Source organism: Argopecten irradians, chromosome 14 (assembly GCF_041381155.1).
Source record: "Argopecten irradians isolate NY chromosome 14, Ai_NY, whole genome shotgun sequence".
In the NCBI taxonomy this organism is placed as follows: Eukaryota; Metazoa; Mollusca; class Bivalvia; order Pectinida; family Pectinidae; genus Argopecten; species Argopecten irradians.
In genome coordinates, this window is record NC_091147.1 from 17,598,130 (window position 1) to 17,624,214 (window position 26,085).

The following is a 26,085-nucleotide window of genomic DNA, read 5'->3' on the forward strand; positions in this document are numbered from 1 at the left end:
TCGGGAGTAGTTTGTCAATACATCGAAGATAGTGGTGACGACGATGTCGCGGGAGTAGTTTGTCAATACAGGTGACGACGGGAGTCAATACTGAGAAATGTGTGACGATCGGGAGTAGTTTGTCAATACTGCATAGATAATGGTGACGATCGGAGTAGTTTGTCAATACTGCGATAGATAATGGTGACGATACGGGAGAAGTTTGTCAATACTGCGATAGATAATGGTGACAATCAGAGTAACTGTCGCTCATACATACAGAATTGTAATTTATATGTATCTTACAATGTGACTTTAAAATCCTGTTTCTGGATAAAGAGAAAACTAAATTTGACAATGCTCTTGAAGAATTTATTCAAACAATATTAAGATTGTATACACATGATTGTTACTATTATAGATATGCTTCTCAGCAATAAATTCAAACACATTGTACATTGGTTTACATTGTTTTTTTTTATAAGGTCATCTGACAGTGCTTTATTCACCATTGTGCACAGTGTGCCATCTATAAACTTTTCACATTTCAAACTTCTCAAATTCAACCTTCAGTGGGGTTACATTTACACTTTTATCACACAATTCGCCTAATATCCAGTGATTTCACGATTTCGAGGACGTCAAGACAAAATGGCGACCACCTATGGCTTTTCGCAATACATTTTGATGCAAGATTCTTCAAAATGTATTTAGTTGTAGTTATGTGATAAAAAGTAAGTAATTTTGTGCTCATTTCATATGAGATTTTATGAAACTTGTCTTGAAGTTATAATTTTTGCTTGCAAAGACTCGCAAAAATAAAAACTTCTAAGACTCGTTTCATAAAATTTCATATGAAATATACACTCATTTCTATATGCCTAGAATGATCCTGAGATGGTCCTGGCGTAGTGGTTGCCCCAAAATCGAAAAATATGTTCCAGAAAGATCTTGGCACCCTGTTATCATGACGTTGACCCACCATATTATGATCCATGTCACTCAAAGGGAAGATACTCTGTTTCTACTCTTCCTTTTAAATATTTCATACATCCGATGCATGAAGTCTGCATAGCAGCAAGCCAGCAACTGCCACAAGACACTTCAATCAATTGTCAAATTTCAATATGGTCTTATATATAATCAGTCAAAACTGATGTGCTAAATATGAACCAATTAGCAGATTTTACAAAGTCAATGTATATACTTTCTTAAAAATATTGATGACAAAGTTCCTTGTCAAAATCATCTGACCCGAATTATCGAATCCAACTCAAAGGGTTAGGATCACCCGGCATGCTTAATTAGTCTGTCATTGTGTTCCATGCGTAAACTTTTGTTTCAAATTACTTCATTATGGTAACCAAAAGACCCAGGGTACTAACATTGGGCCTATAGCATGATTGGATGAAGTGCTACCAAGTTTGTTCAATGATTGGCCTCGACATTCATTGACCTTTGGGTCAAATGACCTAAAAACACAAACATACAGAGAGTAAATGGTGACAGCCGATATTGTAGGTGGGTTTCAAACTTGCAATCTTGAGATGGAGGATAGCTGTAACATGTCAGAACTTGTATATCTTATAGCTTACTACTTGTCCACCTCGGCCTCAAAGTTGACTTACAGTATGGCTAGTCATTTCAAGAATACAGATACAATTGTAGATACATTACTGACTGGTTTTTCGAACAAATGAGTTAAAAATAACACAAACACTTGAGAATGTTACCTATGTATTTTAATAATAAATAACGACATTTGTGACGATAGTTCTGTCCATACTTTGTAAATATTCTGACCTGTAAAGTTTTCATATAAAGTGAGAACCACAGTCAGATCTGGCGGGTCCTCCATTGTTAAATGTAAAGGAAATCTAGTAATGATATCAAACTTTAGATGTTGTTTGGCCTCGTGGATTAATGTCCCGGGTAATATCACATACACATCATGTTTCACTGTCTTTGGTTTGTAACTGTTTAGACTCGACCAGTTCTGTCCTTGTAAATCAACAATTTGATTGTTTGCATTTTTATTCAAAAATAAATGACGTGGAGGCATATATGTATGATAGAAAATAAATTTATCCTTATCGGAAAAACACTGCTTTGATGAGGGTGCCTTTGTCTTACAATTGGAATGATGGTTATTCTGAAGATGTTGAATACAAGAAGTCAAACTTCCCTGATGTAAAAATCCAAACAATAATGTCAACAACATGTTAAAAACCAACCATGTACACATAAATACTTTGTAGTTCACAGAAGTCACAACTTTAACTGTGATCAAGGTCATAATCGGTAGTAATGGAATGAGGAATCTGGGCTCCTGGTGAGGAAAATATGAAAGAAGAATCAACGGTACAAAGTTACTACACAGCAATGCCAGATTGTGACTTCTCCAGGCCCTTTTGTAGATGTCCGTGATAAACTTAACTAAATAATAATACATAGCAATACACATTGGTCCGAACAATAACGGTATGTTGACGAGGAGATGGACATACCACGGGTGTATGCCATGCTGCGCCAAATTATCACGTTTAGTATTGTAGGCTATGAAATTCCATGGAGTAACAATAACATATTTTGTAATGGTGTCTTTCAGGCAAATGATATAGTCTTTTTGTGAAGACTGACAATTTTCAAAATCACTTTTAACAGTTGATAGTATCTTGGGATTGAAGTAAACTGAATCTACAAATACAAAAATAACAAACGATAACAAGAATCCCAGACCAGAAAATATCACAATTGTCATGATAGAATTAAATTTGTTTGTCTTATTGTAGTAAGATAGAATCCAGAAAAAGATTGGCATGCTAGAAAATATCAGGAATGTCGGCCGGTTAAACATGCCCGCTACAACAATCATTCCTACGAGAAAAGCGGACAGTGGAAGAAAATTACTGGTTATACATTCATAGGGTCTATACCTAGGAATTTCAGTTATAAAAGTACTTTTTATCTTCTTTTTGGGTTTAAATTTTTTCTTTGATTTTTTACTATCTTTGATATCTGTACTTAGTACTTTAAAGTTGAGAATTGTTGAACTTCGAGTTGATTTCCACTCTCTTATTAACACCAGTAACAGAAGTGCAAAAATCACAGTCTCAAAACTGTTTGTGAATGTCCTTGTCAAATATGTCAGTGTCACATAGCTTGATGATACAAAGATCAGACCCATCCATTCATTCAGACTGAGCCATCTACACATGTAAAACACTGACAAATCCAAAACAAGAGTTAGTAGGACCATGATTAGGCGCGGCAGTACAAGGATAAAGTAGGATGTTTTAAGTCTCGGGAAATGGTGTGTGAGGAAGTTGAAGAAGAGAAGTGGCGGTCCCAGGACGGTGAACGGTAGAGTTACACTACGTATGGGAGATGTTGAGTTGAATTCCCATGGTTTGTATGTGTCCAGCCCCAAGATGTCACCTGAAAATAGCCATCAAACATTGATTTTTTTAATACCATAATTCACAGGGAAGAATTTGAATTTAGTGTTTATCCAATTTCAATTTTAATTGATGAGATACTGAAATATAAGTTTTTAGTTCTCGAAAGATGTAAAAAAAAAAAGTATGAAGAAGTAAATCTTCATTTTTTTAATTTGTTTTAAAGTGAACAGTCGGGCAAGGATGGTTAAAGTCGGTAAAAATGGTGTGAATGTATCCAGTATAATTTCTTATGGAATAGGAAAATAAACTTTCTCGTCAAAATCTGTCTGCGTACGTAGAAAATAATTTTAAATATAGGAATCCTAAAATGTCCTCCCGGCTGACTAAGTCCGTGGTTACATTTCCACGTAGCCTCGCTTTCAATGCTTTCAACTTTTCTTTATTTCAATGGTCAGAACTGGGAAACGTATACAAGCAGAACTTGACCGTCATATTAATATGTGAGAACTTTTGGAAGGCCAATGAACGCATTTAGACTGGTTTTCTTTGCCCGACTATTCACTTTAATATCTACTGATGCACAATGTCTTTTAAAAGTTTAAGTATATATATATAATGCTTTTAATCTTACAAGCTGGTTCACTGTGATTAATTTGACAACATTTGATATAAAATAATATTATAAGTGATATTCTTAAGTATATTTTCATGATATATATCCGAACCAATAATATAGCTCATTAGGTAGCAGTGTACAGTAAGACCAAATGGCCATGGGCAAGATTTTTATTAAGCAGAAAGCCAGTTTTATAATTATATGCATAAAAAATTAAAAAAGGTATATGTCCAATAATTGGTGATTTCAATCTAGAGAATTATATGCAGGCTTCACATTTGAATAAAGAAATTCAACAAAATGGGTTCGAGATTAATGGTTTAGAGGGTATCCGAATCTGCGTCTAAGATGGAAAAACTCAATACTGTAGCAGCAGAAATTGATAGCCGCGGTACAAGGTAAGATTGCTCAAAAGTTTAATGATATACCTATGTTGAAATAGGCCCAGTTCCGCTATCACAGCAGTGATGCTTGGTTTTAAACTGTGTTCAAGAAAAAAAATTCTCCTAGAGGGGGTGTAATTTTGAACTCTGAATAAAAATTACAAATGTTGTGTAGATTAACAAGAGATCCCAGAGGGATCTTGGCGCCCACCAAAGAATGATCTATGTCTGACAATGGAAAGAGGGATCTTTTCTCTGCTTTTCAAACTTTTGCAAACATACTACATATAAAATTTGAGACAGATCGCTTCAGTACTTTCTGAGAAATAGCAGTAACAAACTTCAACTATCAAAATCCAAGATGGCTCCTTGGCGGCCATCTTGTAAATCGATAGGTCCCAAATCGAAATATGCACAACTAGGGCCATAGAGGAACCTATATATGAAATTTGAGACAGATTCATTCAATACTTTCTGAGAAATAGTGATAACAAACTTTAACTATCAAATTCCAAGATGGCAGCCTGGCGGCCATTTTGTTGACCGATCGATCCAAAAACGCATTATGCACAACAAGAGCCCTAGGGAAACCTACATATGAAATATGAGAAAGATCCCTTCAGTACTTTGTGAGAAATAGCGATAACAAACTTTAACTATCAAATTCCAAGATGGCAGCCTGGCGGCCATTTTGTTGACCGATCGATCCAAAAACACATTATGCACAACAAGAGCCCTAGGGAAACCTACATATGAAATATGAGAAAGATCCCTTCAGTACTTTGTGAGAAATAGCGATATTAATCTTTAACTATCAAAATCCAAGATGGCTGCCTGGTGGCCATTTTGTTGACCGATCGATCCAAAAACGCATTATGCACAACTAGGGCCCTAGGGGAACCTACATATGAAATTTGAGAAAGATCCCTTCAGTACTTTCTGAGAAATAGCGATAACAAACTTTAAGTATTAAAATCCAAGATGGCTGCCTGGCGGCCATCTTGTTAACCGATTGGTCCCAAAATGCAATATGCACAACTAGGGCCCTAGGGGAACCTACATATGAAATTTGAGAAAGATCCCTTTAGTACTTTCTGAGAAATAGCGATAACAAACTTTAAGTATCAAAATCCAAGATGGCTGCCTGGCGGCCATCTTGTTAACCGATTGGTCCCAAAATGCAATATGCACAACTAGGGCCCTAGGGGAACCTACATATGAAATTTGAGAAAGATCCCTTCAGTACTTTCTGAGAAATAGCGATAACAAACTTTAAGTATCAAAATCCAAGATGGCTGCCTGGCGGCCATCTTGTTAACCGATTGGTCCCAAAATGCAATATGCACAACTAGGGCCCTAGGGGAACCTACATATGAAATTTGAGAAAGATCTCTTCAGTACTTTCTGAGAAATAGCGATAACAAACTTTAAGTATCAAAATCCAAGATGGCTGCCTGGCGGCCATCTTGTTAACCGATTGGTCCCAAAATGCAATATGCACAACTAGGGCCCTAGGGGAACCTACATATGAAATTTGAGACAGATCCCTTCAGTACTTTCTGAGAAATAGCGATAACAAGAATTGTTAACGGACGGACGGACGGGACGGAAGGACGGACGGAAGGACGGACGGACCACGGACAAAAAGCGATTTGAATAGCCCACCATCTGATGTTGTGTAGATTAAAAATATATATACTTTTATATAGGTGTTATTTAAGGTTAAAAAGTTGTGTGGACATAATTAAAGCCTGCACTTTATTTTGCTGAATTTTTCAAATCTACTGTACACTGCCACCTTAATATCAAGTAAATCAAATATACCTAAGGTAGATTCCAAACTTTTGTAAGCAGTAAATCTTCCCTTTAAAGAATTTTCGAAGTATGGTATGAGGCCAGTTTTATTATATTACTAGTAATTTGCCTTATAAAACTTTACCTGCTACAACTTCGACTGTTTGGAAGAATTCGTCGGGGTGTATGTACGCTGTCTGTGGCAATAGCACCAGTAAAGCTCGCACCAACCACAGTACAGCATAGCACTTCCTCATCTTAGGTGTCGACAGTTTTCATCAGTGATGCACTATTAACTGGCATTGTGTTCATCTGAAACAAAATACACAATTACCATTTGACGTTTTGATGGGAAGTTTTGTGACCTAAAGTTACAGCTGGAAAAGTTACTAGGGGTGTTTATTATAGAGACAGTGCATCTAATGGAATAAATATGGTAATTTTAAAGAGTCAAAAAATCAGCCTGGAGGCAGAATTAAAGTGACATGAACCTAAATAAACCATGTATATTTGAGTAAAATACATATTTAAGACGTGTCAGATACCTTACTAAGTAATATATATCAGTTATTGTGCAATTGTGTCAAATAAAATAATTATAATGGAAATTCCATCGTTCTGTATTTTGAACCGGCCCGGTCGAATTTTTGCAACGATAGTATAGTAGTGTTGACCTCCCACAATGCACTGCACAAATGTAAACAAAATGGTGGGTCAAAAACGTGGATGAAGCGAACACAAACGAATTCTGATAGAAAACAGTGTACGTCAAGAGTCAGTTACATGCGCGATATGGAAAGTAAGTAAATATAAATGGATCGCTGAAATGCAAGAGACGGGAGCAACTCCCCACTTTTTACTTGCGTGATGTAAATATGTGCAATAAGTCAGGAACCTCGCTTCGCGGTGCCCTTTGAATGAAAAGTCTCATTTGACTTTTGACTTATAATTCTTACGCTAAATACAAATCGTTTTATAACAAATATGGCTTAAACTTCATTTGTCAACCATCGTAAATTAGAAAATAATCTTAAAATGTGGAAAACAAATATTCCTTGTCATGTCAGCAAGTTTCTTGTTCATTTTAACCTCACTTTTGGCCAGCTTTTGTTTTGTGTTCCAAAAATAGAATATGACGGTCTATTTTTATCATTTTTGAGGTAGGTATTCCCCACGTTTTCCTGTTGTTTTTAGATAACCAATCATTGTAATAAAAAATTCAATAAACATCTGAAAACCATATCTAAGCATACAGAACAACTTACTGTTTTAAACCCAATAAGCGCCCATGTCCCTATAAGCAGAAACATATATACATAGAGATTGGCAACTCCTCCAATTTTACGATCAGCAGATGTACCTCTGTATGTGCTTAGGGTTTTTAGATAAACTTTTAAATAATTGAATATAAAAGAATAACTTTGATATGGTGTAAAAGTTCAGTAATTTTCAGGTGGTTTGAGTACGATTTTGGATAGAAGAAATAATATTTTAACTAATTTATTAATAAAACAAAACACACTTCCGGTTCTGAATGCCTGATTTTCGAAAAAACAGGTAAAATTGCTTATTTTCATGCTTTCAAAAATCATATTAAAAAACATCAATCGGGAAAACTGATCACATCAAGCCATGATATAATGTTTAAACTTTGTGTTGATGCAAAAATATCATGTTTAAAAGAATACACTTAAAAGTAGTTAGCCAAGGCAAAAAGCCTACAAACCAGAGGTCCCTCTGCCTGTCAACATAGACAAAAAAGGAGTTTCCAATCTCTATGTATATATGTTTCTTCTATAAGCGCCCATCCCCCTTTTTGAGGTGTAATTGTCCAGGCATATATAAAGACCAAAACTACACTCAACTGTATAGGTTTGCAGGGTTCTCACTAAGTTTTTTAATAGAAGGTTGAAAATTGATAATAGGTGGTTTGGGGCCACAGGCCCATGTGGTGACCAATATTTATTTCTGACAAAAATAGCCGGTTGTAAATAAGGAAATAAACGGCTGTTTTTGCCGGCAACCGGCTTTTAAAAAGAACCCTGGTTTGCAATAATTTTCGTCTTATTAGCACCTTTTCATTTTTTCATTTTTCAAGCGCCCTGGGCGCTTATTGGGTCAAATACGGTATTTAAGGTTCATGTCCCTTTAAAAGCCTGATTTTTAGGGGTATATATAGGGTGCAACATCTAAATGGTTAATTTTTTTTTTTCTTGCCATACAGGCCACTGTGACCTTTTCTCAATCTTTACAAAATCTAATATTTATCAAAACGCATTTTATAGACATATTGTATCTTCTTTAACATAACCATGTCTGAACTATGCTCCACATTTGTAATTTTGAAGCGGTGTAAATCAAGGCTGTCACTGCCACTATATTATCGCACAACCAACCAAAGAATCGTCTGCTAGACAGGTGACGTCATAGATGGTTAGAAGCGGGTGAGTCACACCTGCAAAATCCATTGCAACTCTTTTTTTTCATAAATCTTCACGTGATGCTATCTAAAATGAGCATTTTCAGCTTATTTCTTCTTAAAGCATTATGATTGTGATAAAAATAATGAGTCAGACAAAAGATCCAAGAAAATACAGTCACTCACACGTCCTCCTCATCGCTCATCTTTTTACAGAAGATCGAATGCAGCTCCAATATCCTTTGCATGGATTAGTTCAATTTCAGCTTAGATAAAATTTAATAAAAATTCTATCTAAAATACTCACTTGTGAAAAGCATCAGATGATTATGCTGTCTTCGTCTCATAATTTTTTACAAATTTTACATCTGAGCACTTAAAGTTTACGTACTTCACATTTCCTGGAGTATCACAAATGATAGTCCGCTTCAGCTACGACTAACTATTCAGGTTGTAGACGTTCCCACCAGATGGCGTGTTGAACATGGCGTGTTGAACATCCGGTGTGATAGGTGGAAAAAAAGAAAGCAAACCGAGTTCGACGTGAGTCGAAAGTAAAACCGACGATATGACCACAAAAATGTTCATACCATCGGGCTCTGCCGCGATAAGTTCCTACAGAGACCAACACTTCAAGGTTAGTTTTCTGACATCCATTATACGTTACGTGTTTTTCGTTCACGGCTTTGTAAATTTTCGTGTCACCAGTTTTGACGCACCATTCTCGCCCACAGTTCATTTGAAAAAATAAAACAAACCATTCAACAACATCCATTCAGAATTTGAGAAACATATGTGATTGCAAATGAAAATTTATGTGTTCTCCATTGACAACTGTACTGTATATAACCATCAGGAAAATTCAGTGCAAATGAATGGTTGAATGAGTTTTACCAGTGTTCTATTTTACATGTTGGGGACACTGACACTCCCGTATTTATCCGATTCAGAATCCTCCTCGAGACTCTTTTATATTCGGACGTTTTATAGATGTCTCTCGTCGGAATCCCTACTCAAGCCTTCTAAACTTAATTCTGGAATTTCAAGTCAGGTTGACTTACCTGTTGTAAGGGAAATAATCCTACTGCAGTGGTTCCCATACTGGGGGTCTCCCTTAATCAGTTAATAACGACAACAAGCAACAAGAAATGACAACACGTTAAATACAAGGAAAAGTTAGTGACAACACAAAATATGTTATTCGGTACATTAAAATAAAAATTTCTACCAAGTTTTATGAAGATTGGTGCAAAAATGAAGGAATTAGAGCTTTGGAATTTGAATATTCTGAAATGGGTCGCTGGTCAACAATAGATCAAGTGTCAGAGGGGGGTTTGGAGGCTAAAATCTATATAGGGTAGAAGGACCCTAAACGGACATTTTTTTTTAGCCTAATGCATCTATGAACAAAATTTCATTAAGATTGGAATAAAATTGAAGACTTTATAGTTGTTTTAGTGTTACAAGATCGGCGACTGGTCAGGTTTACTACCACAGCACGGCAAACCTCTGTCACTTGATCTATCGTTGACCAGCGGCCGATTTCAGAATATTCAAATCGCTCTAATTCCTTCATTTTTGCACCAATCTTCGTAAAACATGGTAGAAATGTTTATTTTAATGTACTAAATAACGTTTCTTGTATTGTCACTAACTTTTCCTTGTATTTAACGTGCTGTTGTTTCTTGTCGTTTCTTGTTGTTATTAAGCTTAAGGGTGACCACCATACTGGCACACATCAATATAATGGAGATATTTTTTCTCTCAAAACGCATATAAGCTTATATTATGTAGTGACATGTATTGAAAACAAAGAACCATCTCATTTTGCAAACGATATCTTTTTGGATCGCTACTTTGAGCAGCCATTTTTGAAAGTCCTTCACTTTCATGTGACCACTATAGTCTGTTTCAATAAAATTCATTACCTCTATAACTTTATTCCATTCAGTGTAATGGACATTATCTGGAACACACTATAGTGGTCATTAATAACATGGCAAGTGTAGTATACTTTATAGTTATCCCCCGCCCAACGAAGTTGGCGGGGGATATACAAATGGGTTCCGTCCGTCCGTCCGTCCGTCCGTACGAATGGTTTCCGGAGCATAACTCTAAAACCAGTAGAGATATTTCCACGAAACTTCATACACACATTGGTCTTATGGTCTAGTAGTGCCTTTTGCTATTTTTAGGTTTTCATTTTTTGCATTTTTTCCGTAACCATGGAAACATTGCTGAAAATATCATATTTTTGTACCAGGTTCGTTTCCGGAGCATAACTCTAAAACCAGAAGAGATATTTCCACGAAACTTCATAGACACATTGGTCTTATGGTCTAGTAGTGCCTTTTGCTATTTTAAGGTTTTCACTTTTTGTACTTTTTTCTGTAACCATGGAAACATTGCTGAAAATGGCAGATTTTTGTGTAAGAATCGTTTCCGGAGCACAACTCTAAAACCAGCAGAGATATTTCCATGAAACTTCATAGACACATTGTTCTTATGGTCTAGTAGTGCCTTTTGCTATTTTTAGGTTTTCACTTTTTATGCTTTTTTCTGTAACCATAGAAACATATTTTTTTGCTGAAAATATCATATTTTTGTAGCAGGTTCATTTCCGGAGCATAACTCTAAAACCAGCAGAGATAGTTCCACGAAACTTCATAGACACATTCTTTTTATTGTCTAGTAGTACCTTTTGCTATTTTTAGGTTTTCATTTTTTGCACTTTTTCTGTTACCATGGAAACATTGCTGAAAATATCATGGTAAATGGTAAATGTTACTTTGCAAAACTCCACCCATCTTTGTGTATATAGTCTAATATAAATGTCAAGGCTGTATACCTGATTCAACAATTGCAGCCCCGCTCTACTTGAATTATACTCCATCTTTCTTTAGCTCAACTTCCTTTTTCCTGGTTTTTTTTTCATACACATAAGTCTCCACAATCAAACTTACTTCAGCTTTGATATCTCCATTGGCGGGGGATCTGAATGACTATGTCCTTGTTATATAATTCATTTTTGCTTGTTACGAGCATTTTTATTGGCTTGAAAATTTACTTTATCAGCCCAAAAAGGAACAAAATGCTGTTGACGTTTGTGACTTTGCTTCTGATTTGCGGAGATGGCGGCGTAATGATTTCAGACAAAAGAGTTCCAAAATGAATTTTGAGTATTGAAGAGATTATAAATCTGAACTAAATTGAATTATAAGGATTAATTTGAATAGATTTTTTATGTTATGGAGATATAACACAAAAATCTGAGTGTACTCTAAATAAACCGCTTGATGAGAATACAATCATATTTTTGTGTTATATCTCCATAACATAAAAAATCTATTCACGTTAATTCTTAAATAGGCACACTACCTTTCCGAAACACCTTGTAATTTTTAAAATGGGAATGTAAAAACCAGATGGATAATTTTGTAGAGTTGCAAAAGCTATTAACTTCCCGTCAATACTACATATAGCATTACCTTCTGAACAATTTAATTAAGATAAATAAAATGTTAGTTTTTATAACGCGGGTCATTGTCTTATGTTTCCCGCCGTCATCCCAAATACAGACAGCACGGTACGTAGTTGACTACTGCGCCAGACGGCAAAACAGCAAAATGACTCACCATCGTTTTCATATGTTATGCAATGAAATCTTGCATATGTTTGGTGTTGTTACCTCGTTTTAGGTCATTGGTATATATTTTCTGATGTTAGTCATGTTTTTTAAAAACAGTTATATTTTGCTATATAGGTAGTTGGCCTTTAATAGTACTAGTACTAGGAGCAAAATAAATGCATGGCTAAACTAAGGTTCGAAACATTAACAGAAGCTTTCCCAAATACTTAGTAAATATGTTCTAATTATATGTTTATTACCATTCAACAATTATGATTTTGAGATGATGCTGATGCATTAATTTCTTGGCATGAAATACAATTTAAAATTTACTGTTATGTTGTTGCAGGGCAATCGTGCAGATCAAGAGAGACTTTTAATGCAGAGTTCTACTCTGTATGTCGGCAATTTATCTTTCTATACAACCGAGGAACAGATTCACGAACTTTTCTCTAAATGTGGTGATGTCAAGAGGATTATTATGGGACTGGACAAAGTTCAGAAAACTCCTTGTGGATTTTGCTTTTTAGAGTATCCTTTATCAATAACATATAGCTGTAACAATCATGTAATGTCACTGAGGGATGAAATGTTTTTACAGTGTAACATTATGTAATGATAATTAATAATCATAATGTTTTTACCATATGTTTTTATTACAAACAATTGTTCTCATATATTTTAGAAAGAACAACACAACCCAACCGGCAACCGTCACAAACACTTGTTTCACTTCAGCTACCGTTACATTTTATAATGAACACTGATCATGATTAAATAGGAACAGAAACTACCACTTATCAACTATGATATACGGTAATGTCTTGACCAGGGATATAATTCAGAGCCTTCAGACCTAGAGTTCTTTATGAAGAAGTAAGTCAGTTACAATGTAGGAAGAGCAGAAAAACATAGCATGTAATGCTTTATTGACCTCATTTCATAATTGATAATTGGAATCAGAAATATCAACTGATTTTCTATTGTAAACAAAATATTCAGATTCACGTAATTTTAAGATCAGCTCTACAGCATTTCCAGTCACATTGTTTTTGATTGTGTTGTATTGATGATCAGCAATTACAAAATCGATTAACTACTACATATGTAGATGACCCTCAATCGATCCAATAATTGATTAAAAATGTTATAATTGATTAATCGGGTAAGTATGAGAACACAACTTGTGATTTCAACAATCTTCCAATAAAAACACAAATTACAGTGTTAATGCCTCCATACATTTCTCCATTACAATAATTTTCACCATTTATTGTAAAAAAAAACATGTAAGAAAAACATTCAACATTCTCTTCACTGCTTACAAGGAAGACAAAAGTAGCCATAAATAGGCAATTTTAGCACAAAATTGAACCGATCATTTTGTGCAATTATTGGATTGGATGGTTCATTCAATTCACACCCATCGATCGATTGTCATTTTTAGCTAATTATACAATACTACTTTTTGAAGACGAACATTCATGTTCTTGTTCCAGTACCAGTTGAAGAATGTACACAAAAAAGGTTATTTTAAGCCTTACATGATCTAAAAGGAAATAAAAGCATAAAGTATTAACTGTACATGTACAGACAAGTATTTCAGCATTTTATGACGATCAAAATTATCGTGATCCTTGATGATCCTTGTGAATTTATCTTAACCTATGTACAGTTTCGACAAAAATGCATAGTAAAAATATATATAAATAGAACATGTAAATGTCTTTGTCTAAAAATAGCCTATGTGCTTGTACATACCCTGCTGATCACAATTAATGTAAATCTCAGCAACACCACAGGGAAATTTAGAACATATCTAGATTTATTTAATGTTTTACAATGTTCATCCTTATAAACCTGATTCTTCTTTCCAAAATAAAAAAAAACTACTTCAGTAGAACTATATACTCCATTCTGATGACTTTAAACACACCTTTGTATGCAAAAACTACAAAAGAGTGAAGAATTACTTAGTAATAATACCCCATACTTGCTTCTTAATCGAGCATGTGTACTCGTTTTGTTCTTACCTGTGAAGAGTGCATTGTATGGTTTCGTGCAAAACTGTTTTGTTGCTTAATACTTGCTTATATCCAAGTAATTGACTTTCCATGGGAAACTCCCTTACTGTTTTCATATGAACAATCTCTGATAATAGTTTTTAAATGATTTGAAGATTTTAAGTAGGATTTTAATTAATGCTTCTAATAGAGACTCACTTATAAAAACAATGAAGGCAATGATGACAATGCATTAGCGTCGTCTGTCAACATCTATCAGTTTGACAAACATAACTAGGGTCAAAGGTTATTCAAAGCGATCCTCATGTGTGATTTTACCAATGTGTGGACTGTGGCACCAATAGAGCATAAATAACAGATTCACCTGGTATTCCCCCGTCATTGCTACAATCCTGATTAATAATGGCATTTTTAATTAAGAAATATCGCCATAAGGTTATCAACTCTATCATTTGGCAAAATTTTGTATTTTTTTTTACGATTAAAAATAAGAAATTAATAAAACATAATGACACTTAACTAACAAAGATATTACCTTCGTGAGGATGCTGCAAACGCCTTAAGGTATGTCAACGGGACACGACTGGACGACAGGATTGTGAGAACAGACTGGGACGCAGGGTTCAAAGAGGGTCGACAGTATGGAAGGGGGAAAAGTGGAGGACAGGTGATTATGTGTTCTGATATTCACGGTTACGAGTTATGATTTGGCCAAATGAAATAATGTCTGGTATTAAACACCTTTTAAAAGAAGGGTTGAAATATAGGGCCTTCCTTCTTTTAATTTATTTAATTTTGTTTTTCTCTTGACTTGGAATTAAGACTCCATCTACAGTAACATGATTACAACCATGGATTTGGTTCCTAGAGAAGTTTTGGTTCCTTTATTTGTTATAGGAGATAAGTTCAGGTTATAATGGCAGTTCTTTGTGTTCTGTGTTTAATAAGCTTTGATAAATTGTTGTACATAAATCTTTTCTGAATAGATATGACATCTAAAGCATTTAGTTTTATATGAAAGATTTTCGTTTGAATCTCATAATATAAAAAATGTTGACAGCCATCTTTGGTTCTTCTAGATATCGGATAAATATGTGTCTCCTTTCAGGTACGAGACGAATATAGAACAGACTTTGATGAAGGACGAGGGGGATATGGAAAAATTGTTGCTGGTCGAATCAGACAAAAACCTGATCATCAGTAAGTTTTCCTCACATCTAGATCTGTTTTTAACTAAAAGTGATACCATTTTTCTCTTATCTAGATTGAAATGAAGTTTAACTAGATTTTGTGAGACAAAAACTTGACTACCAATGACAGTGCATAGAGTGACTATTATAAAAGCTTTATATAATTGATCTATTGTTGACTTTGAAATGATTCATTTTTCTAACTTTGTACATATAAATATTCAATACTTATTTTAAATTGATTAAAGGGACAATTCAGTGAAGTCAATTCTGCTGCATAACCATGAAGCAAAATTACAAAATTGTACATAAAACTATAATTTTACATATCTTATGAAAATATATTGTATATTGACAAAATCCATGATATTGTTAGAGATTTCAATATTGACATCATTAAAATTCCTAATCTGATAGCTATACGATCACAATATATACCTGATCTGGCCTGATTTTGGTAAGGTGTGCAAAAGGTCAACTAGCCTAACTACAGTACATTTATTAGAGATAGTTAAAATCATGCATATGAAAAGGTAAATTCGCTGTTATAAGAGGGATTTTATGCTATTCTAGACATAAGAGGTACCGGTTTGGTCTACAAAAATAGCTATTGTGTACCAATTTATAAAGGCAACGATCAAGCTATTCTTTGTACTGCAGATTACAGCATTCATTTGTAGACAGGTCATAGTGAGACCAACTACTCCAACTAAATTGAAATTTCTTTATCACCGATTTACTATCAATATAAACTAGGGTTGTCAATGGTTTTAAAACTGGTTACTCGGTCGGATGTCTGCAAACTGGTTACAAAATTCTGTAACCGACTAATCAGACTTGTATATATGTCTGTGTGTCTTAATATAGTTGTTGACAATAGGATATTCAGTGAGGAATAAAGGAAGAAAATATGTCTGCACAGACACATTTACGGTATTCAACCCAATTAGCGTCCAGGGCGTTTAAAAATTTGAAAAAAAAAGATGCTGATAAGGCATTATTACTGCAAATCTGTACAGTTTTGTTTAGTTTTGGTCTTTATCATTTATGCCTTGGCAATTGAAATGGAAGCCTCAAAACGGATGATGAGCCCTTATATGGACACAGACGCTTATTGGGTCGAATATGGTAATATATTATTTAATCATGTTAAAGGAACAATTTAGTCCGAGAGTGCATTCCTTGTTAATTTCCTTGTTAGTAACAAGTATTTTATTTATCTTCACAGGAAGTTGGATTATATGTGAATCACACTGGATATACAGAATTCGCCTACATCGTACCTATGAGGATTCAGGGTGGCTGGAATTTCAAGTGTATGTCATCTTTGGGATGTAACTACACACACTACTGACTAAATAGACGAAATCTACACAAGTGAAACTTTTAATCATTGTTTAGTATTGTTGATCTGTTGCACTGAAGCGAAGGGCGCTTTAGGTATTCTGTATTTGCATTTTACAGGGTAATCTGCCCTTGCAGGTAGGTATTGATTGTGACGTCATTAGTTTGTGAGTGCAACATCATTCTTTTTGGAGAAAACGATGTGAATTGCGTTCACAAAATAATTATGTCACAATTGATACCTACCAACACGGAAGTTAACTCTGTAATATATGCAAAGACAGAATAAAATACCTCAGTCTCATTCATGACACAGTTTCTTCTCATTTTATACTTCATCTGACTATGTGAATGATGGGTTTTCATTTTATGGTGAAATCTTATGGATATGAAAGTTAGTGAAAATGTTTTTAAAATGTTGAAAGATTTGAATGAAAATGGAATAAATGTGAAATGTATTAGATGTTTTCCTTTTCTTTTCTTTATTTGTTGACTATGTAAAGCAGTCATCATTAGCAGTGATGAGCAATTTCATCTTTATTTAGCAGAAGAACTGGAGTCCAAATTTTTGATGATAAAATATTGTCGGGACAACTTCTCCTAACCTACTGGGTCAATTTCAATGTAACTGGGCAAAAATCTTGTGTGTAAATGTGCAAAAGGTTTTATACAGTATAACTTGTCTAAACCGTATGTTAATGGTACCAGTACATTTGTTGGGTTTATACAGGTGTCCGGTTTTCATGATTATAGCGGTGATGACGTAGTTCTGAATGATGGACAGCTACGACTCCGTCCTATCAACCATATATAGCTCTGCTAAACATCCAGCGGTGAAAATGATGTCAAGTAAATTTGCGATTATTAATTCAGCAGTATCCAACATTTCTAACATAAAATGATCATTTATTTACCCACCTCCATGTCTACTGTTTTGTAAGCACATTTCAATGGCTCACATTTCTGATATTGCTCACTTGGATGCCATGATAATTCTCGTTAGAAAATCTAACAAGTTTACTCATAAGGAATGAACAACAATATTTTACTGAGCACTATAGAAATATAATTCCACAGACCTTGTCCAGAACGGAATGGAGGCAGGGTATGATTAAGTGAAAAGTATTCACAAAAAATATACAAGTGAAAAGCTGTCACTGTCTTCAGTACTGGTAAAACTCTTGTAGGAATCTCATGATCGGACAGTAGCATTGAATTAAAGGCATAAATGGATAGTGCTTGTTTTGATTGTTCCATGTTGTGGAAACATCTTTGCCAGTTTGCCCAAGTTAATTTTGCAAAGAAAAGTAGAGTTAAATTACCAAGATAAGTCCGGTTTTCAGAGTAGACAGGTTCCTGATTATACAGGTTTTGGTTACTATAATATATTAATAATAATGTCAGTATCACACAATTTATTCGGTATGGACAAGTTTCCGGTATGTACAGGGTGAGGTTTAGACAAGTTACTTTGTATTCCAAAAACTTTAAATACCATGCTACCTAACCAGGTTACTATATGTGAAGAAAAAAATGTTTGAACAACACATTGTAAACAAATAGTTTCAATTTCAATGAAAACTTAACAGTAATGTTGTAATCCATGAAATGAGGGGTAGCAGCACAGGGACCTAACACAATTTTTTTTACCAACAGTATACACACACACATATATATACATGCCAGGTTCCTATGGGTAACCGGGGTGTATTAGTAAATTATGGTACAGCGCTTCTCTGCCCAAAAGTACCACTGTAGTAACTGATTATTTAACAAAAGTTGTGTGATCATGTGACCCATTACACTGGTGAAGTCACTTAGTCTAGTGAAATACTCCTGATCATACTGACAGCTGATTGGCTGATGGCATCTGTGTGGCTTCCCACTGTAGCTGCTATTTAATGTGCACACTTTCTCATTACGTATGCACATTCCCTCATGACATACTTGGGCAATTCTGATTGACTGTTTAAATAAAAATGTGTGTCAAGTTTGGACCCATTCAGGGTTAAAAACCGATAAAAATGCATTGTATAAGTACTGTAACGTCATTTCGATTTAATCACGTAATAAAGGAGGAGTGTCAATTTGGGTCCTCTGATTGCCATGACCAATAAGTATTACAGCATTTGACCCAATAAGCGCCCAGGGTACTTAAAAAAATTGAGGCATATAATTGGATGTTTAATAGAAACAAATCTGGACTTAATTAATTGCCTTTCATAAAATTATTCAACAAAGTAAGTCTTAAATCAATTTGCAAAACAAAACTGTAAGGAAATCAGCAAAAATGTCATATTTTCAGTCTGCATTCACTGCCAGTAATTCAAAGTACCAGTAACTTTTAAATAGGGAAGGAGTGCTTATAGGAATGGGGGCGCTTATTGTGTCGAATACAGCATTTTTTTTTTACAGATACCTGGGGGTCAGATGGTCATGATATGACATGAAATTCAGGTCAGGTCAGAGTCCCCTTTCAAGTTATGAGGGTTTAAACAGGGACATTTTTTTCTATTTGGTCCTATTTTAACGAAACCAAAATATATTTTTGAATTATTTATTTCTTGATTATTATGCATTCATATGTTGAAAATAAAACAAATTGAAAAATACAACCTAATTTTGAAAACTATTTGGCAAATTGTAGAAGTGGATATCTTAATAAAATTATATCTAATTGTAAAAATGCATTCTGGAAGAATGTATCATGGTATAAATTTTAAAAAAAAGTTAATTAAAGGAGAACCAATTAGAGAATTTTGAAAAAAAGAATTAAAAAGTATTGATTTAAAAATAAAATTTGTACAATATCTTGAAAATACTTTTGTGTTAGCTAATGCTTTGATTAGAAAGTAGTGTGTACTTAAAAGGGGATATTTGGGTTTTGAACTGACAGTGGCCTGGCTAGCTAATATTGGAGCACTCAGCTCCTTGACTTTGACCAAACTTATATCTAATCTCACAATAGCTTTTGGTTTTTGGGCCATGTAAACAGATTTCTGAGTAGCAAGTCAGGAAAATAACTAAATATTTCTATGTAAATAATGGAACCACCCAGAATGCATCCCATTCCTCTTGTAAGCTCACCATGAAGCGTGGAGAGGAACGGTCATTGATGACAAAGGGGCCCTGCCCGCTTCATGCTCAGACGGGGGAGACACCAGACATACAGTCGGAGTTTATTATATCTCTGAGACTTAGACAGTCCGAGCTTATTATGGCCCTGACACCAGACTTAGACAGTCCGAGCTTATTATGGCCCTGACACCAGACTTAGACAGTCCGAGCTTATTATGGCCCTGACACCAGACTTAGACAGTCTGAGCTTATTATGGCCCTGACACTAGACTTAGACAGTCTGAGCTTATTATGGCCCTGACACCAGACTTAGACAGTCCGAGCTTATTATGGCCCTGACACCAGACTTAGACAGTCCGAGCTTATTATGGCCCTGACACCAGACTTAGACAGTCTGAGCTTATTATGACCCTGACACCAGCCTTTTCGATCCCTGTGACCTTGAATGAAGGTCAAGGTCATTCATTTTAACAAACTTGGTAGCCATGGCATTCATTCCAGCATGCCACAGGCCTAGTATCAGGCCTCTTAGTTATTCACAAGAAGTTGTTTAAAGGATTTTAGCCTATTTTACCCCTGTGATCTTGAATAAAGGTCAAGGTCCTTCATTTGAACAAACTTGAATTGGTATAGCCCTTCATCCCAGCATGCTGCAGGCCCAATATGAGTACCATGGGCCTCTTGGTTAAGAAGTTGTTTAAATTTTTTAGCGTTTTTGACCCCTATGACCTTGAATGAAGGTCAAGGTCATTCATTTGAACAAACTTGGGAGCCTTTCATCCCAGCATGCTATACAATGTAGGCCAAATATAAGTACCCTGGGCCTTTCAGTTATTGCGAGGAAGTGGTTTGAATGAAAAGTTTAGGCACGGGGGACGGCGCACGAAGCACAACGATTGACGGTACGTGATGACAATAGGTCATCCTGACCCTTCGGGTCAGATGACCTGAAAACTAATTGTGTTCATATATAAGGATATCTTAACAAATTTAAAGTTGATGATATAAGTCTATTGGAATTAGTCTATAATGTGTATATTTTGTATAAACAGTATGATTTGTATTGATATCACTTTTTATGAATAGTTAGGTAGCCTTAGGTAGGCCTACATAATATACATTTGTAGGGCCAAGTACTGTTTTGGTGAAATCGAAAGTAAAACTACCGACTGTCCAACTCACAAAAATGTTTGAAAAACTGAATGGTGCAAACATTTTTATGATCATGATCAATAGGAAAAACGGAATTTCCATCGCCAGTACGGATCACGAATTGACATATTCGTTTTGTGTGTGAACAGTAAATTAAAGGACATTGGATTTCTTGAAAGGTATGCAGCCTCAACAATAGATCTGTGGTTATTGTTACATACATTGTGTCTATTTAAGCGAAGCACTGCAATAGCTTGACGTTCTATCAATGATCAGACAGATAACACATACATGTAGTGACATACAACTGCATAGCACAATACACAAATACATTTATGAATACCCCCAGTATTAAAAGGGTGTTTGTATATATTTGTGCTTTAAATTCTTGACAGAACGTCAAGCTCATGTGGAACACGTACATGTATAGAAACATGCTTCCCCAATGTACAGTAGTGGAGGACAGAAGACACGGTACATTGCACAGGGACCTGACAAATGAACACAGTCGAACACATCAACAACTATATGTGATACACACATAATCATACAATGTTACTCTTTTCCAATGTCCCTTGCTACATGCGTACAGTTTGTATATATTAAGTCGTACATTATATCTTTAGACTTGTGACAGGAACAACTGTGCAAATGTGTATATCAGCTGCAAACAATATTATAACGGATTTTTCCCTAACTGAATTATATTGATAACTAATTAATCTATCTTATCTACTAGATCTTGTATCTAGTACACGATACACATCTATAAGAGAAGTGACCAGACGGGGTTCAAACCTTGGACCTCAAAACTCTGTAGCTACCAATATAGAGATTTAGAGACGGATATGGACGAAGTACGACTACTGTCAATAAGTCTCACATCATAGTGTTGATGATGTTATATTTTTACATGCATGGTTTTATTATGTCGCAACACAATCATCAAAAGTTAGGACTAATCGATGGTATTCTTGCTTCACCAGCAAATTCAATTTGACATCTCTCATGTAATTACATGTTCCACTAAATATTGTGTTAAGAACAGGTTGACTCAAGTTTGACATTAAGTAATTCAAGATGATTATGTTGATTCTAAGATATTTGATTATCATATTTTAGGTAAATTTCTAGAAATGGATCTAGAAGCACAACCAAGTGTGGATGACAGCTCCGGCAAATCAACAGAATTTGTGTGTGCTGAGCATGGCAGCTCCCTACTGAAGGCGTTATATATGGCGTGGACCAACAAGGAGTACTGTGACATCACACTAAAGGTTGGTAAGGACAGTATCCGTACCCACAGGCTCGTACTCACGGCACTCTCAGAATATTTCAAAGCACTTCTTCACATGGATATCAACGGCAAAAAAGATGAAGCAGAGTTGCATGAGGTGGACTTTGATTCTTTGTGTCAAATTCTTGCATTTGGTTACACAGGAAAGATCGAGGTCTCCATGGATACTGTTGCTTCTTTGTTCATCGCTTCCACCTACCTACAGGTGGTTTTCGTGAAGGATTCGTGCGAGAAGTTTTTATTGGACAACATAGACAAAGATAATTGTGTGAGAGTCTGGTGTCTCGCTGACCAGTATAATGCAATGGCACTCGATAAGAAAGCTATGCAGACATTTTCACGAGACTTTGAATATATCTGTAACACAGAGGATTTCATCTCCATGGTAACTGTAAAAATGTTGCTGAGGATGTTGCAAATGGAAGGGTTGGTGATTTCAGAAGACGGGTTGATACTGAATCCTAAAGAACAGGAGATGATCCTGTTTAGAGGCGTTCTACAGTACACTGACAAGACGATGTGTAGTATTGATGATACTGTATCGTTACTCAGGGCTGTCCGACTTCCTTTATTAGACAGTGTCCTTGTCACGGAACATCTATCAAAGTATCCAAGGCTTTTCCAAGACAAAGCTGTGGAAAATCTGATGAATAGTGTGAAGACCTTTCAAGAAAATTCTGAGCGTAGTCAGGAAACATATGGAAACTGGGTGTTACCACGGACATTAAAGGTTAATGGGTACATATATAGTCCTAACCAATATGGAGTCGGTGGTCAGGACGGGACACACTTCTTCCTCAGGAGTAATTTTGGTGTACCAAGACCAAAGAAAGAGGCTGTACTCACATCTGTGGATGTTCATTTGCGATATTGGTCTCCACATTCTCAGAGAGACCCGATTGTTGGAGGATTGACCTTCAGGTACTCGGACAACACTATCCTAACAGGTGGACTGGAGGCAGACTCACATAACTGCACCAAGGTCGAAAGCTTCAAACTACAGGAGTCGGAATACATCACCCGGGTTATCATACACAGCGGCTGGATGATGGATAGCATTAAATTTGAGACAAATCTTGGCAAGAGTTATGGCCCTTGGGGCGGAGATGGAGGAGGAGAACGAATCTGTGTTTCCCCCAATGGAAGAGTGGGTTGTCTGCACAGTTTTGCTGGTGTTGACATAAATTCTGGGGGTTGTTCAGCAGTTCACAGAGTCCGTCTCGGTTGGGCGACGATGGAAGACGACAACGAGAAGGTGGAGATGAAGGACTTGTACCAAGGAATGCGATTGAGACCACACTCTGATACTGAGGATGAGGATATCGCGGATGACTCTGATGGTAGTTTTTTTGAGGACAATACTGATGAAGATTGAAATTGACATTTAATTGTAAAAGTATATGCTGAGGCAAATTCACAAAGTTGGTTTGAGATTTATTACAGAAATCTGCAGAAACAGCTTGTACACATTGCACTATACTGTGGCATACAGCGTCCATCCGTCCGTTCTTCAATAATTGACTTCTAATTGCTGATCGGAATTGAATGGGGGCCTGAGGGGTCAATTTGGCAATATTAATACATGGGACAGCATTCGCATTGCAATGTTGTATCCCTATGGGTTGGTGATTCAAAATTGTACAAATGGTTGAGCTGACCCCAGGGCAACTGAAGGGGGGGGGGGACTAAAAGCTTAAGGGGTTAATTTGTCAATTTTCATAGAAATGACTACTTCTCAGAAAGTAAGCTTGGTAAAGCACATATAATTGCATTGGTAGTATCCCTAATGGGTGTGGATTCAAAGTTGTACAAATGATTGGCTGACCCACAAGGGGCCCTAGGGATGGGGCTGAAAAGGTTAAATTTGGCCATTTCCATATACAATGTATACATGGTAAATGAGTTCTTCTCTGAAACTATCTCATTTTGATATAAGTGTGGCAAATTAAGGCTTTGATTTGACATTTCCGTCTACTGAGACAGTTGTGCGAAGTCATATTTTGATCATGACGTCATTATTACCTGTGACGTCACAATAGTGTTTTTACGCATGGTGTCTTACAATATTTATGACATAGCCGTATGACATGGCTGAACAGGTGAGTTATGTGTTAAAAATTCTACTTGTATTTCTGTGTATTGATGGATTGTGGTTACCAAATGGCATGGATGTATAACATTCCTCTATTCTCTGACTCTACGTCCAAGTAAGAGTGAGCGAAGAAAGCAGTATATGGCCAGACTGGGGTTTGAACAGGGGAACTCTGGGGAATCGAAACACTAGCTAGATGCTCTAACAATCGACCCAGTACACATGTTTGAAATTCTGCCAACAGTAGGTCAAAGCTGACTGACTGCTTCTATCCAACACTTTTTAGTACCTGTTTAATATAATCCACAATATTCCAGGGGTTACTATCACTGTCGTTATGTGGATATAATGAAAGTGATAGTAGCCCCTTGAATATCGAAGATGCATAGTTCAATATACATATGCTTGTCAACAAGTATTAATAGCATGAACAGTATAACTTCAATGTGATTATATTTATGCAAAGCAGAATAATTCTGCATAATTCTTGAATTCTTGTCTATGTGAAGTTCTACCTCTATGCTATATATATGTATAAATACAGCATCACAGGGACCTGGCACATATTTTTTGTAACCGACACCATACATATACATGTATATATATACTGTTGGTTAAAAATGTGCTAGTTCCCTGTGTACAGCATATAACTCCTACAATATTTTATCAGTATAATATTTTGAAGTTTTATAGCAGACCATTATTAATCATATTTTTAAACATATGCCAAATACATGTATTTCTAATTTCATCTATTATTTTATTTTAAAGATATGCTTTTACAGACATGTCCACATCAAAGAACAAATATAATTAATACTCATTAAACAATTATATGTATATAGGCCTGTAAGCCTCATCTCTTTGATAGATTTTTGAAGGTTTTAAGACAAGTTCTCATATATTTGCTCTCATTTTTGTTCTCTGTAACATGTATATGCTTTTTATCAAGTAGATAAACTCAACAGTCTTTATCAATTTATTTTGATAATCAAACTTTAATGTCTGTATGACAGTAAGGCTGAATCTTCATCAGAAGAAGTAGTCAAGTCTGTCTATAAAAGGACACCAAAGGGACATAACAAAAAGTCATTTTTAGACAGGTGTCCTTTATACAGAGGTTAATTATATAGTAAATCACACCAAATGGGGTCGACGGGTCATTCCTTTATAGGCAGGTGTCCTTTATAGACAGGTGTCCTTTATACAGAGATTGATTATTGAGGAAACCACACCAAATGGAACCCATGGGTCAGTCCTTTATAGGCAGGTGTCCTTTATAGACAGGTGTCCTTTATACAGAGATTGATTATAGAGGAAACCACACCAAATGGGGCTGATGGGTCGGTCCTTTATAGACAGGTGCCCTTTATACAGAGGTCAATTATATACTAAAAATCACACCAAATGGGGTTGATGAGTCTGTCCTTTGTAGACAGGTGCTCTATAGAGGTATCCTTTATAGAAGGCTTGGCTGTACTAACATTGCAATAGTAATATATGTTATACTATATGTTATAGAGTATAATTATGTTAATCATTTCTGTTGTTTATTATATCTAACTTCTATTTGTCAATAAAGTTTGTGCAATGTCTTGAAAATACATGTATCTGTGTTACTTCATTAGAAAGAGGCCTAATTGAGAGGAATATGTTCTGCTGCTTTCATAAGAGCGGCACCATATACA

The 26,085-nt window shown here is 35.6% G+C and overlaps 3 protein-coding genes across 6 annotated transcripts in view; 2 read left to right on the forward strand and 1 right to left on the reverse strand.

Moving 5' to 3' along the window:
* Positions 1–1,704: 1,704 nt before the first annotated feature.
* Positions 1,705–9,035, reverse strand: LOC138307553 (GPI mannosyltransferase 4-like). Of its 3 annotated transcripts, none has more exons than XM_069248353.1 (3): positions 8,900–9,035; positions 6,319–6,485; positions 1,705–3,417 (listed from the first exon to the last, which is right to left on the reverse strand). In XM_069248353.1, the coding sequence occupies exons 2-3, from the start codon at positions 6,428–6,430 to the stop codon at positions 1,709–1,711; spliced, it is 1,821 nt and encodes a 606-aa protein (XP_069104454.1). In that variant the 5' UTR covers positions 6,431–6,485; positions 8,900–9,035; the 3' UTR covers positions 1,705–1,708. The 3 variants fall into 3 exon arrangements, with proteins under 3 accessions (XP_069104454.1, XP_069104456.1, XP_069104455.1); XM_069248355.1 differs by lacking the exon at positions 8,900–9,035 and adding an exon at positions 8,779–8,852; XM_069248354.1 differs by lacking the exon at positions 8,900–9,035 and adding an exon at positions 8,570–8,647.
* A 47-nt stretch (positions 9,036–9,082) lies between these two features.
* Positions 9,083–26,085, forward strand: part of LOC138307267 (nuclear cap-binding protein subunit 2-like) — a 39,060-nt gene continuing 22,057 nt past the window's right edge. Inside the window, exons 1-5 of one of the 2 annotated variants that reach the window (XM_069247912.1) lie at positions 9,083–9,229; positions 12,570–12,751; positions 14,773–14,911; positions 15,353–15,444; positions 16,663–17,234. In XM_069247912.1, coding sequence (XP_069104013.1) covers positions 9,161–9,229; positions 12,570–12,751; positions 14,773–14,911; positions 15,353–15,444; positions 16,663–16,681 — 501 coding nt within the window. In that variant the 5' untranslated portion in view covers positions 9,083–9,160 and the 3' untranslated portion in view covers positions 16,682–17,234. Of the gene's footprint in view, positions 9,230–12,569; positions 12,752–14,772; positions 14,912–15,352; positions 15,445–16,662; positions 17,235–26,085 lie in introns of those variants that run through there. The other variant, XM_069247913.1, reaches the window with a different exon arrangement.
* LOC138307325 (kelch-like protein 1) lies at positions 21,076–25,999 on the forward strand. Its single transcript, XM_069248006.1, has 2 exons — positions 21,076–21,187; positions 22,131–25,999. Exon 2 carries the CDS (start codon positions 22,145–22,147, stop codon positions 23,678–23,680), a length of 1,536 nt encoding a protein of 511 aa, XP_069104107.1. The 5' UTR covers positions 21,076–21,187; positions 22,131–22,144; the 3' UTR covers positions 23,681–25,999.

What these genes read in the sequence shown, in the direction of transcription:
- LOC138307553 (XM_069248353.1), bottom strand. Translation starts at nt 6,430, where the DNA reads ATGAGGAAGTGCTATGCTGTACTGTGGTTGGTGCGAGCTTTACTGGTG. An exon ending in AACAGTCGAAGTTGTAGCAG is followed by an intron (nt 3,418 to 6,318) that starts GTAAAGTTTTAT and finishes GGCTATTTTCAG; the next exon opens with GTGACATCTTGGGGCTGGAC.
- LOC138307325 (XM_069248006.1), top strand. Translation starts at nt 22,145, where the DNA reads ATGGATCTAGAAGCACAACCAAGTGTGGATGACAGCTCCGGCAAATCA.